This window comes from Lycorma delicatula, chromosome 1, assembly GCF_047948215.1.
Source record: "Lycorma delicatula isolate Av1 chromosome 1, ASM4794821v1, whole genome shotgun sequence".
NCBI classification, from domain to species: domain Eukaryota; kingdom Metazoa; phylum Arthropoda; class Insecta; order Hemiptera; family Fulgoridae; genus Lycorma; species Lycorma delicatula.
In genome coordinates this window covers 57,035,518-57,050,757 of record NC_134455.1, presented here as the reverse complement: position 1 = coordinate 57,050,757, position 15,240 = coordinate 57,035,518, and the positions used below count along the sequence as shown (strand labels likewise).

The window sequence follows — 15,240 nt, the reverse complement described above, 5'->3', positions numbered from 1 at the left end:
AATGATGGTGATGCTTGTTTTATACAATTTTTTGATGAGTGGTTTATTTCAATATTAATAGTTTCATCAACAAATAGAATATGCATTTCTGGGGTACAGCTAATCTACGATTATATGTAGAACTATTTACACTCAGAAAAAATTATTGGATTATATTTTTCTTTAAGAAAATGGTGCTATAGAAATAACTGTGTGAATATTTTACTGGGTAGCTGTTTCATAAATGTAAAACTTACAAAGTACTTAGTTGCTAATGCTAACCCGTATGTAAACTTCTTTATTTAAATGAGGTATTTAAATTTAGGTAGGGTAAAAATACAAAAGGCAAACAAGAAAGTTTTTTTGGTTAAGATGGTAAAACTGTGTTCTCCTACAGTCTAATAGTTCTAAAACACTGGGACATCTCACGAAATAGCAGTCTCTCCCCAATGAAACAGTGAAGTAGGGAATGAAGAGTAGGTTATCGAGTCTTGGTATACATAACAATGAAAAAAATGAATAGTAATAATGATTCAGTAAATATAAAATTCATGCATTACTACACATATTAACAAGCATTGTATATGAATATAAAATGGTTATACGAACCAGGTTCATTTTCTGTATCAGATGACTGTGAGGTGTTATCACTTTTATCAGATTTTCTCAAATCTGAAGCCAAAAAGCGATGAATTCTTTTTATTATTTTTTTCTGAGATTTAGTTGTTTTAAAATTCAAGGCTGAACATCTGTAATAAGATACACGTACAAATTAACAAATTGCAGAGCTAAAAAAAATGTCATAAGTAGTAATATAAATAAGATATAAATGGACAGCTTGGACTGCATTTAAACAATCACAAAAAACCTTTGTTTTTTTGTCGCTTTTTTAAAAAAATTAAAATTTTTTTACGAGGTTCTATTATATCATTTCCTTTTTACATCAACTCTATAGTCACATACGGTAGTAAAAACTGAATAACTGGTTAGCTATGTTCTGATGCTATCTTTATTACTTGACTATATGTTTGTGGAAAAATATGCAGATGAATCAAGAGGATTTTCATTTTTCACTGAAATAAGTAAAATATTCACTTCTTACTTCTACATATTCTATAATGACCATAATCTTCAATTAACATGAAAAATTCAATGTCACAAAACCCAACCCTTTGAGCATATACAGAAAATGTAAAATCTTTGAAAAGATGATTCATAATGTTGAACTTGTCCTGAATAAAGCTCATGCCTCAATTTCTAGATCGAAACAGTGATAAAAAAAACAAAATATATATATATATTTTAAATTACATTATATAAATATAATTTAACAATACAGAGGAGTAACATGAGTCAAAAAAGGATTAATTCAGTAATATACTCACACAGATTATATATATATATATAGAAACAAACAGATCTTTGACCTAACAGTGAAAAAACAACCAGCCAAATTTTTGTACAGTTTTGGATTGTAGGACAGGTTCTTTTCTGTTAATTTACTACCATTTTCAATATCACTATTTTATTCAATACCATTTTGAATTTAGTTTAAATATCAGTTTATATATACACGTATGAGTAAATATATATTGCAGTAAAATTTTTAGGTGGTAGTGCATTAATGGAAAAGAACTGCTGGACTTTATAAATGACAAACATGTGCATTTATTTTAAATCCAATGGTTCAACTTTAAATTAAATTACGATTCACTATTCCTTCCTTTAGAAGAACCAAGAAGTACAAAGCATATTCATAAAGGGCTGTTTGGTCATTAAAAAAAAATTAACTCGTGAGAAACGGTTTTTACTTACAGTTTTAGTTGATTACATATCTATTTCACTTTTCTACATAATCGCCATTCAGTTCTAAGCACTTTTTGTAACACTGCACCAGTTTCTTTAACCCCCTCTGCACAGAAGTTCACCATCTGGTAATTCAAGCAGTTGACAATGGCAGTCTTGAGTTCCTTGTTTTCAAACCATTGTCCACCAAGCCACTTTTTCAAATGCAAGAAGAGGAAGTAGTTGCTAGGTGCAAGCTCGAGACTATATGGAGGGTGGTCAAAAAGTTCCCAATGAAAATCTTGTATCTTCTTCTTGGTTACAGCATCGGTGTGAGGATGGGCATTGTCGTGAAGGAGGATTACGCTGGATGACAGTTTCCCGTTTCATCGATTTTGGATCACACGTACAAATTTGGTGAGCATTTTTCAGTCATATCAGCTGTAATTGTTGATCATGTTCCATGAAATCAACCAGAATGACACCCTTTATGTCCCAAAAAATGGTAGCCCACATTTTTTGACTAGTATGGAGATTGCTTAAACGTTTTTGGTTTTGGGAACTTGAATGGTACAACTGCATTGACTGTTGTTTCGATTCTGCATTGATATAGGATATCGATGTCTTGTCGGCCTTAACAATGTGGGAAAACAAATCATCTCCATCTTGTCGGTCCAAAAATGCTCGTCCACTGAACATTCTCTGCTCATTGTGTTGGTAGGTGAGCATTTTTGATAAACCACCTTGCACACAATTTGTGATATCCAAGCTTTTCTGTAATAAATGTACAAATAGAGATGTGCCCAAAATGTAGAAATTCATCATCCAGAGCACTAATCATCAATCGCCGATCACATTACAGTTTTTGGTTGACTTGTTCAACAATTTTGTCGGTCTGAACACTAGGCCTACCACTTCACTCATTGTCATACACATTTGTGAGGCCATTTTTAAAGTCTTGACACCATTGTCTAACCTTTCCTTCACTCATTACTGTACATCTACACTAAGTACATCTCCTGATGAATTTCAGCAGCTGAAGATCCTTTTGACACAAAAATCTAATCACAGCACGCACTTCACAACTGATGGGAGAAACGATTGTTGCAGACATTGTGATCTGCATTCACTGGCAGGCAAACAACTACTAAATCAAAACAACAGTTTTTTTTTTTAAATAGCCGATAGATGGCTCTTACTTTATGAATATGCCTTGTATCTTATAATAGAAGCATTACATTTTATTAAGGTTAGGTATAACAAATAACATTTTCACACTGGTGATTTCTGATAATCTAAGTTACAAAATAATCTAAAAATGAAGTTATCTGCATAAATGTAATTAATTATCTCCATAACCAGTTAAGAATCCTGGAATCCACTCTGTTGCCAGTCATTTCAGAATTAACTCTTCTTGGGATGATATTACACTGTTTCACAAAAGCATATTAGCCCAAAATCTGTATACCATTTTCTTTGTCTCAATTCAGAAAAATAATACATAAGACAGTGTCATTTTTTAAATCTCCACTGATCAATTATATGAAATATGATTGGAAAGTTTTAAGACTAGGCTTGTAATTTCAAAATGGTAGTACTTACACACTATTGTGATCTCCTTCAAAGTAGTCCCTTCCTGGCTGAATTTACTGAATTCAGGTTGTTTCCACTTTTGGAAGCATTCCTTTCTTAAGGGTGTTAAGAACCTCTCCACAATTAATCGCTGTTTTTTCCATTTAATCAAACCACATAGTCACAGGATGGATGTAAATCCATTTCAGGTTACTTAAAAGTTGGGGCGGTAGCTGGTTAGGAAGGAGCATCCTACCCACAGCTCTACATCTTCCCTGACTACAGAGACGGAAGAGGCTGGCTTGTCCACAACCGTTCCCACTGAACAGAAGACTTACCGGCAACTAAGTGCCTTTGGGTGGCTTCCTCGGACGACGAGGAGCATTCTGGTGGTGACCTGGAGACGCTCATTGCCAGACTAGAAGTACTGGTTGACAATCTACGCCAATTCATGGATTCCAACATGCGGTCCATGAATTGCAATGTATCAGATGCAATAAAATTTCTGAAAATGTTGAATTAAAATGGAATACCCCATTATTAAACATACAAGAAACTCAGTGGAACTGCATTTAAATAAGTGTTAATACCATTGAGAGAGTTTAGTAAAATGTATTTTTTGTCAACTGCAAACAAATTTAGCAACCACTAAAAAGAAAGCTCTTTTATACCCATAATACCATGTAAAATATAATGGACAAGATCTATCATTATGTTTGGAATGCTGAAAAACTCACTTACCTTTGTTCGGCAATCATGTAAAATTGCATAATGCATTTTTGTGATATTTCATTGGTCGTAGTGGTTTTTGGGTGTTCCAAGCGTTAATCATCTTGAAGAGATTAATGAACACATTTCAATTCAACAGCCCACTTTTTTTAATATCAAAAATGAAGGTGGAAAATCGTCTAAAGTGGAATCTAACTCTTTTTGTATGTTTGTTAGGGTTAAACCTTTTCAAACAAACGTTTTTAAGTTGGAACTTCAAATTTATCATTTTTTAGAAAATCTCAAAACTTTTTTGCTTCGCACAATTGTCAAAAACAAGCAACTAAATGCATGTGTCTGAAATTTCACAGTGTGTCAACCAAAGGATCATACCTGACAAATATCACAGTCCTTCAGTCATACTTGGGCCACCTCTGTGTCAGGCCAAGAACTTTCCTAATGACCCTAGTATTAAGATAAGTTCCTCATCCTTACTCATAAAACTACAAGTTCCACAGCTTGATATTCCTAACTGCCTTCAATACAAGACATGAAAAACAGAATAAATAGAATACCAAGTCATCTAATCATTAGCAAAGAAAAATGCTGATTTTATTCTTTTCGGAAAGTTGATATTACATTTTAAAGAAGAAAAAAGCAAAATTTGCTTTTAAAAATTGATAGAAATTTCCTGATTGATCCTCAATAGGAACAACCAAAATAATGGGTAGAAAAGCTTGGAATAATATAACTGAAATTTAATTATTGAAAAGTTCATAAATTACACAACCCTACGCACAGAAATCACTGTGGCAAACACTGTTTCACAGCTGGGATAGATCACTTCTTTATAAAATGTTGCTGTAGTTCTAAATTCTCATTCTGAATCATTTGTTTTTCAAGCCTCATGTACAGAAAATTAGAAGGAAATACACTATCCCTTAGTTCTATAAAAAAAAAATAAAAAATATTAAAAGTCACATCTTAAAATTCATTAAACCTAATTACCTAATTGTATACATAGGACAACAGGTTAAGTGCATTGTTGGCTTGTAAATGTAATGGCCACTTCTCCTCCAACCTCTATCAATTAAGTATTGGTAATCTTGAACAGACAAACTGTGAGCCCACATTCCTAAAACAGAAAAAAAAGAAGATTAATTTTTGCTTATGATAGAAAAATACCAAACATATGTTTAATAATAGAGGTAAAAAAGCATCCACAATACAAAATAACACTAGAAAACAACTATGCACTTCACATACCAATTCAATAAGCTGCTGGAGGCTTGTATATATTTTTGTGTTGAAGTGAGAAGTTGTATTTTTTCATTTATTTACAAAGGTGATTGGGCATAAATTGGGAAATTTTGAATGCTAGAGCTTCCTTCCTTGAGTATAGTATGTGGATCCTGTGAATAGGAAGAATTTTTAATAGAGTAACTGAGCAAAACGCTATCGTAATCTGAAGGGATATCAGAGTTAAAACAGAAATGTTTATGTATGAAAAGACTACTGGAAGTCCTTCAGAGGGAAAATTTTATGCACACAATTTTAAGACTTGAGAAGATTCTAGGGCATGATCTCACTCCAATAATATCATACCTCTTAGGAAAGATGGAAAATCAATAAAATCAAAGAAGGAGATTTTGAAGGTTGTTTTAATTATTTATTTTCCTGGTTTGATAGTTCACTGTAATGAGGGTCTGACCTAACACATCTCAGTTAAGCTGATTGGCTTATAACACTGTCAATGGTCCTAAGGTAAAATGAGCAATCAATAAACCTACCTTATTCATTTCTTCCAAGTTTGATAGCATTTCTCTGTTCAGGTGCAGAAAGCACCTACTGCACAAGATTTTAATCTAGCATAGATCCTTCTTATGCAGGGGAAAGCTCCTTGAGTAGTCCCAAAAAAATTCTGCAAACATTATTAATCCTTGGTGTACTAGACTGCCTACGGATTAATTCTCAATAGACAACAGCAGATTTTATGTTCGATAATAATTTGGGGGTTTCAAGTGAGATTTTTCATTATTTTAGAAAAAAAACCATGTGCTGCTGGACTTTGCTAGTGTTACTACAAACTTTACTTCATTTAACACTTCATGGAAATAATGAAGAATAAGAGTAAAGAACAAAGTAACTACTCTTTAATTGATTACTACAGAAAAATTGCTGAAACTTATGTTTTTTGTAATAAAACTTTGTACACTTTATGAAAAAAATTGCCTTAATTACCTTTGACTTGATACTTAATGTTAATACTACAAGAAGACAACAAATAAATATTAATAATTATAAAACAAGACTCAAAAAAAAAAAAAACATTACTGAGAAATATTGGTCTTTAATATAGGATAATTGAAGAGCGTGGAGGTGACAATTTTGAATATATTTTTTAAAATCTGTTTAAACACACACATTATATATATATATATATATATATATATATATATATATATATATATATATATATATACACAACCTATGACACTCCCAGAAACATAAGGATTTCAAACACAGGGTGATACATCTGAATCTGTTCCACCGTTGAGCTGCTATGGTGGAACAATCATACAGACATACATTCTAAATACATTACACTTGTTTTTGGACAGTCATATAAATAAAAGAAAGGGATTATTAGTTAATATTTAGCAATAAAACTGTGATGCAAAGCAGAACAATGAAGGTACATCAGGCAGCTGCAAATGGTTCCCTCCACAACTCTCTCTTGCTAGAAGAAGTCCGTTGTCACATTGTCAATTCAATTAATTTACAAATTATTTAATTAAATTTCTAAGCGTAGATTATGTTTATTTATATTTTTATTTACTTAACACGGAATATTATGCAAGCAGACCAAATTACATGGAGCATGTTCATATCAAGTTGGAACCTTTCTTTTCCTGTTTAGCCTCCGGTAACTACCGTTTTTAGATAATTCTTCAGAGGATGAATGAGGATGATATATGTACGAGTGTAAATGAAGTGTAGTCTTGCACATTCTCAGTTCGACCATTCCTGAGATGTGTGGTTAATTGAAACCCAACCAACAAAGAACACCGGTATCCACGATCTATCAAGTTGGAACCTGTAATTACTCATGTTTATACAGTTCATACATGCATGTTCCTACCCTTCGCTATCAACACAGCTAAATAGTTTTAATTAGGTTTTACTGAGTTTGGGAAGGGGGTTGTGGAATTAAAAAGGTTGAGAATCACTGTTTTTGAGGAACAGGAGTAGCCAACATATATTGTTTAAGCTATTAAAAATAATTATTAATTAAAATAATTATCATAAGCATTAATGTGTACATTAATATATGTTAATGATAATATTAAAAAGAAATAAACATTTTTAAAAACCAAACTGTGTTTCAGAACAATTACGCTATTCACCACATTCATATAGTACGAGCAACAGAAACAGGGGACCTTCTGTGGTGAAATGGTACCATCTCTTCATTAAATTCAGAATGTTTTGGATCCAAATCAGTCAGATTTGGCACTTTCATAGGCTACAAAATTTAACCCTTATAAAAAAAACAGATGAGAAAATTTGGTCAAGTAATTTTTATTTATTGATGATGTCTTACTTTAATCAATGGCAATTGAAAATTATATTCAAAATTAAATGAAAAATAAATGTCAATTTTATTTATAAAAGATATATAATTTTAAAGTAACAAAATTTTATTATTACTATTTCAAATCATTTGACAATAAACATGAAATAAGTTACAAAATCTTAACTTAGAATAAAATAAAATGAATAATTTTTGAAATTAAAATCATCTGATGGGAAAAACAATTTAACTGTTTTTAGCTAATCATTTTTCATTAATACAAAAATTAATATAAACAATAGGAATACAATTGATAAACTGAAAACAGAATTTCAATTAATTAAAATAAGATTTATTAATTGTGATAAAAATTGCATTTTTCTTGCACTGTGGTTTTTTTCCTAAAATGGATTTAAAATAAGGAATGAGTATAGAACTAACAACAATAATTTAATAAACTGAAATATTCCAAACAGAATATATAAAACATAAATAAAATATTCTCATAAATCTTCAGTTTAAAAATTACCCATCCTATTGAATGAATAAATTGAATTCTATTATCTAACGAGAATTTTTTTCAATAGTAAAATTAACACTTTTAATGTTAAAACAAAATTAATATATCACCAATATGCTGATTTAGTTTTTCAATAATTTAAGTTAACTTAAAAAAATAAATCTATAATTATTTACAAAGATGATGTGCATTCAAGTCTTTGCATATGTTGTGTTCACCATGCTGGTTATAAATATATAAAAAAAGTGTTATTTTATTGTAGTTTTTGTTTTATAAATTTTTTAAAATGAAAAATACATATTCCTGTAGTGGCAAGGGTAATGTTTTTAATGTAATTGTATCAATATTTTCTTGTGTTAACATTTTAAATTGGCCAATTTAATATTTAAGGTTAACACACACGGTTTGCAAGCGAAAAGAGGTTATGTTGATATTGTACGAATTTCAGAACACGAAATCATTTTTTTTCTAACCTAACCTTAATCTTAACCTAAACTACTATGGGAATATGTAATTTTTTTATTTTTTATTCTAAAATTTTTATAAGTCAAAGATAAAGTAAAAAATTCATCATTATTATTAGAACAAAAAGATGGTAACATTTAAAAACTATGGTACAGCTAAACGTTTTTCTTGTTTATTGATGATTAACATGATTATTGTAACAACATATGCAAAGACTATTTACTTTTGAATCTTTCTAAATAATTACCAATAAATTATATTATTTTACAAATTAAAAGAAATCCAAAGAAAACGTGATGTGGACTACTGGGGATCAAAAAGTTAAGTTTAAAAAACTGTCCGTGAATAAATTTTTAGTTAAATATTTAATACCAATAAATCAATAATTAAAATAAAAAAGTTTTTGATTAATTAATGTATGCAGTTGTAGATAAAAGAGAACAAATTTATCTGGAATACAGATAAAGGAAAAACTAAGTTGTAATCATTTTTTTTGTTAATGTATATTTATGTTTGATAAACATTTAGTAATAATCTACACAAGAGAATACTGTTACATACACTACAGAAAAATACCTAGAACTTTTATCATATTGACTAAATGAAAAACTATTTTTAAGTTAATCCTTTGCGGTCCTTTTACTGTAAATGACCAACTTGCCTAGTCAATTTTTTTCCACTGATATCCCAACCAGGTCCAATTTTTATAGCAGAGAAAATCTGATATTTCTATATTGCACGATATTTAATTTCTCTGAAATTCCCAACATTTATTTTATTACATTATGATACTTGGAAGTCCCTTTTTAAGTTGATAAATTTATTTTCATACTTAAAAAATTACTTTATTTTAATTGTTAGAAGGTAAAATTTAGAAAATAGTATAATAAAATTGAAAAAATCATAAAATAATGCAAACTAGAGTTAAAAATTAATGTTAATAATTATTATTCTTGAAAGATTTATTATTATTTATAAAAAAAGATGTTTAGCGATATTTTAACACAGTGATCCTTCTTAAAACATTCACCAGGATAAAGGGCTGCTTTCAACTGCAAGTACTGCAGTAAAACACAGTTTCTCTTCTACTACCCTTCACCTTCTATCATTACACACTGCACAGTCTTCATGCTTATTTGATGTTCCTTTATAAATAAAATGAGATTTATTATTCAAATGCTCTTCAGCATCATAACTTAAGGGTTGCCCTCTTCTCTTCTGATAATGGACATCTCCAACAAACAAGTTGGTAAAGCAAAAATTTGCAAAACCTCTTATAAGTGAGAGCATTTCTGTGCAAGAAACATCATTTCGGTGCCATAACGATATGTAACTTGTTCATGCAATTTAATTTTTTAATTTTTGAGAACTGTTAAATTACGATTAATGTAAAACCAATCAGTAATCGATAAACAAAATGCATAGAACCCATTTTGTAGGCTTCATAGGGTTGTAGCATTTAAATTTAATTCTTTCTTTAAAACTCACAGTACTTTCATCAATAACAATATCTTGTGCTGGAATAGTTTTCCCTACATTGTTTATCAATATAGTCGAAACATTTCTTACCTTTTCCGCCTCTTGAACAAACTCCTGGATCTGGCTGATTTGGAGAACATAAATGAAATGCCTGAAAAATTTGAAGGAAGTGATGACGCGCAAATACATTAAAAAAAATGACATTTTATTCTGCCATTCTAATCAATATTCATTAATATTGGTTTTAGGATTTACACCAATATCAATTATTACCCCCAGTAAAGCTTTAATTTAAACAAGGGTGACATCTTTTCAGCATCACCATATAGAATACTACATTTTGCATTTTTTTTTCTGCGTATCGATTAGTTTTGGTAACAATTTCAGACAATAACAAATCAGTAAAAAATAACTGAAAGTACTGCAATTTAGTTTTCACATTAATGTTATACACTGGACCACATCACAGAACTGTAAATGGAAATTTGGGCAAATCACCATCAATTACATCGTATTTTTTCTGTAATGCATTAGAACAAGTATCACCGAATGGCCTATTTCCTGAAGGTATGTCAATATAGTTATCAGAATTATCGGTATTACTCACAGAAATATCTGATTATTGGTATTACTGGCAAAACTTTCTTCAATATTGTCACAAACTGGCAGACCATTAACCTCAAATTCAATATCACTTTCTGATTCTGAAGGTGAATCAACAGTATTTTCATTAACTGTTGGATCGCAGTCACTATCATCACTAAACAGACGAATCGCCACTAGAAAACTCATTCATATTATTTTACAATACAAAATCACAAATTCGATTACAAAGGGAACTTACAGCCATCTTTCGTACCTTAACTTGTTTATTTTCAATTCAGACAAGAAGTCCGAACACAGCCAAGTAGATATCTTGTTGAATGTGCGTTCGTTTACTAATAACAGATTCAGATTAAACAGCTGTTGCTAAACTAAATAGAATACAATGTCAAGCGAGAATTGCCTAAATGTCAAACAATGCTCAGTTCAAGATTTACTGACGTCTAAACATTGTGTCAAGCATTGCACGACATTGGACTAATATGTGAATTACATAATGTTGAGTGGTTTATGCTACTGGACCTGACATGAATTTTGGAGTGTCGAGTATATTATAACAAAGGACTGCAAAGGGTCGCCTAATTTCGCTGTTAAGTAAACTGATTTTTTTTTCTGTAGAAATACATAAGAAAATTTTATTAGTCATTTTATACTTCTATATGTTGCTCTTAAAACATTACATTAATACAATTTTCTGTCAAGTTGTCCCAATATTAATTATAACAAATTTACTGATTAAGCTTTTTCAATACTTCAGCAACACCATGGTCCTATAAAGACTAGACCAAAGATTCCATTGTATTTAAGCTAACTACATTCACATTTTCAATTACAGTTTTATCAGATCCCTGGGGAAACATTTTTATCATCATCCACTTTCCTAATGCAAACAATATAAAACTATGAAAGCTGAAATTAATTCTGAACAGACTCAATATTTTTTCAAACATATACAAATTCCAACTCTTATCATAAATCACAAAAAGTTCAGAAACTATAATTACGTATTGACCTATAGTTACTTCAGTGAATAAATAATGCTAACTAATATGGTTCAATGCAACAGATCCACTTTATCGATGACAATGCAATGATATTTATTAATAATAATGTTAACATATATTAACAGAAATATTACATTTTTAAATATGTTATGCAGTAGCATAACTTTTAATTAGAATTAATAATGCTTATTTGTTATATTTATGTGGTTGGCTATGCAATGAATTGATTTTTTCAGTGTAGTGACCTAATAGCATTCATATCCTGTATTATCTGGACCTGTATTTTGTTAGTTTTCATTTGTTTCCTTATGATTTACTTTGTTATAAGATAGTTTGTTTTAAAAATTAATATTTTTACCTTAATGTTTGTCTATAACTTGCATTCTAGCAATTGTTACTGTATTTGGTTAGAAATGCAAATATTTTACAGTTAACCAAGCGATGATAACAAAAAAGCATTTTTGCTATCACAAAAAAAAAAGAATTACTGTTGTCTGTGTTGTTGGAATTATGCATCATTATTATAATCTACTTTATTATTGTTGTCATTTTTGGTGTGAATTTTTTATTTATTTATCTAGATAGTGTAACAAAGTTTTGGAACTACATTTTATACATATGTAAATGTATGGTGTGTGTGAAGTTTAAATAAAAAATCTATTTTAAATACCAGTGAAAAGATGAATTCTATTTTCAATAAAAATTACTTTTAAATGTTAATAAAAAAATTGGGGAGAATAAAAAATAGAGTTTCTAGGGTTCTTTGACAGAATTAAATAGAATCTTTTTTTAAACCTTTATGGCAGTTATTTTATTGTAGTTACAAAAAAAAATCTTTTCCAAAAAATAAAACTGGGTATTTTGAACAAGTGAAGTTTATTTAAATGCCTTATAAAAACCAGCCCCTGGAGTCCTGTGGTAGTAAGTGAAAAAAAGTGCGTCTTGGGTTAATACTGATAGGGAAGCATAACCTACCTTTCACTTAAGGTAAACAAGATATCTATTACACTTACAGTAATTAATTACCGCAGCAAACCTTATAAACTTCAATTTAAAAAAGTAATACTGTGATTTATTCAACTAATAAATATGTTTTTGCATGAGGGAAGCAAAGCCTAAATACAAATCTAACGTCAAAGAAACTAACCTGCTTCGTTATCAATACTATCTTGGATGCAAACCCTGAATTAAGTAAAAGTAAGTTTTTGTAAAAACATTATACATACCGTGGCTATAGTTCGTGCTTGAAGATTTACAGTAACCACATCTATATCCACCATTTTCCCCATAATACTCCACTATACTGTAACTTCTAGTAGATGCAGCCATTTTCTATTTTCTTAGTTCAAGATCAGAGCTGTTAATATTTAAAGAAAAATTATCGTATCAATAATTAAACTCTTCAAAGATTATTTTCCTAACATAAACGTATTTTATATACAATTTAAAAACTATTACATTCAATCATTATGATTTGGTTATTCTTCATGGTTTAATGATGACAAAAATAGATCATTATACAAATTACAAAATTGTATCTCAATATCATAATTTTCGCATCAAAATTCAATTAATTTAGTTAATTTTTGCATTTAAATTTTGCATTTTTTATAACAGAAATTTTCAATACTTAGAGTTTTAAGTATGAACAAATTATAATTTGCCTCCTAATTTTCCAGGTTAACAAACATGAATGGCTACACTGCGCACCGTATACCGAACGTAGGAACAACTGCCTAACCGCAGTATTAATGGAGATAGCGGTGTGGTTTGTGTTGGCACGCTTATGTTTGTGGTACACAGTCGGTTTTAAGTTGATTTGTTTAAAATCTATTACCTAAAATTTTGTTTCAATTTCTTGAATATAAGTAGTAAAATGAGTTTAGTTAGAAAAGCTTTAGACATATTTTGGAGTCCAGCTGTATGGTTACCACCGAATATTACTTGGGCGGATCTGGAGCCAAATGATAAGATACAGTATGCCGATTATCGTCATTTATTATATCCATTTCCAATGGCGATATTAATGTTAAGTCTTCGTTACTTAATGGAGAAGTAAGTGATAGTTTGTAACTATTGTACTTTGTATAGCGTACGGTTTTATTTCATAACATAACCTGTTTACAGTCGGCGGAGAGCAATTTCTATTGAATTTAATCTGCCATAAGTAAAGATTCTATTTTCATGGGAAGGGGAATTAGTAGTCATTTTGTGGGTTTACAGGATTTTGTGTTGATGAAATTTGGTCGTGTTTGTGTGCTGAGTATTTCGTAGAACCTTACAACCACATGTTCTCATTTGATCAAGATGAAGGGTGAATGATAAGGTTTCCTCTTAATTACTTCTACATGCATGATATTTGACAATTATAGTTGAATTTGCCCCGTAAGTGTTAAAAGGATTTTATTTGATGAGAAAATTTTTCAAAATCTCTACACTTTAAGTAAGGCTTTTTATTTATACTGGATTTATTTAATATGCAAAACGTACGAAATTTTAAATATAAAGTATTTTATGTTTAGCCAAAATTTGATAGATTTTTTGTATCATTGCATATCTGCTTTTTTATGAACAAATTACATTGTATAGTAACATTTTTACTGGATAAGTTGGCTACACTATGATTTTTAAAAAACTATTGTTATTGGTAGTACAATCTTTCACAAAAAAATCATTTATTTCATTTCTGTCTTTAAATTATTTTTATGGCTGAAAATCTTTTTTCATCTTTGAAAAAATTCGGAAATTTGTTGTTATGTAATATATTCACCATTATGAGAATGCAAACAAGTTCTTCCAAACCTGGGGGAAAAAGAGGAAATAAGCTGCAAGTTTGACATATAAAGTGTAAACAATGTCAAGCCTTGAATTAGAATAAATGTAGTGCCACATACTTATAGCAAAGAAAAAAACTTTCAAAAGCCATATTTAACTTTAAAGTAATTGGAAAGTGAATTTAACGATATAATTCAATTAAAATTTTTATTTTTATTTTAATTGCTTTTAACATATTTAAGCATAAAATGTTTCCGTACCATAATTGCATCTTTGCATAGAAATCAATAAACTGTTATATAGATAATACATTTCTCTATATCGTAGTACTGAAACCCATTTAACCCTGAAACCATACTCTTATTTTCTATAAACACTAATCCTACACTGGATTACTGCGTGCCCCAAGAATAAAAAGATCGATTTTCATATTAGAAACCAATATTTTAAATATAAAAACTAGTTAGTTTGGTTTGCTTAAAGTTATTTTATATTCTACTTTAATGTTTTTTCGTAAAGAAAAGGTAATATTGAAAAACATTTTTTGACAAACTTTTGCAATGTCTTACTTTTTAAAGTTTTTTACTAACTTGCATCTCTACAATTGGCACAAACTGATATGGTATGACTTTTGCATACAAACATCCTAAAATCAGCACACTTAATAGTAGCTTTCATGTCTGTGGTTTGCGAACAGATGCAGCAACTTGACCATCTGATTATCTGCTTCTGCATTGTTACTTGGACCCTAGTTGTTCTGCTATGGCAAGGCGGAT

At 29.8% G+C, this 15,240-nt stretch overlaps 2 protein-coding genes across 5 annotated transcripts in view; one reads left to right on the top strand and one right to left on the bottom strand.

Moving 5' to 3' along the window:
* The window catches only part of Ate1 (arginyltransferase 1), a 65,096-nt gene extending 52,057 nt beyond the window's left edge, over positions 1-13,039 (bottom strand). For all 4 annotated transcript variants that reach the window (XM_075354987.1, XM_075354995.1, XM_075355001.1 and 1 more), the window contains exons 1-3: positions 12,916-13,039; positions 5,053-5,179; positions 589-728 (exon numbers count right to left, since the gene is read on the bottom strand). In XM_075354987.1, the coding sequence (XP_075211102.1) occupies positions 589-728; positions 5,053-5,179; positions 12,916-13,018 (370 nt within the window). In that variant the 5' untranslated portion in view covers positions 13,019-13,039. The remainder of the gene's footprint in view (positions 1-588; positions 729-5,052; positions 5,180-12,915) is intronic.
* Positions 13,040-13,410: 371 nt separating this feature from the next.
* schlank (ceramide synthase schlank) overlaps positions 13,411-15,240 on the top strand; it is an 84,322-nt gene continuing 82,492 nt past the window's right edge. Inside the window, exon 1 of the mRNA XM_075354976.1 lies at positions 13,411-13,744. Within this exon, the coding sequence (XP_075211091.1) occupies positions 13,566-13,744 (179 nt within the window). The 5' untranslated portion in view covers positions 13,411-13,565. The remainder of the gene's footprint in view (positions 13,745-15,240) is intronic.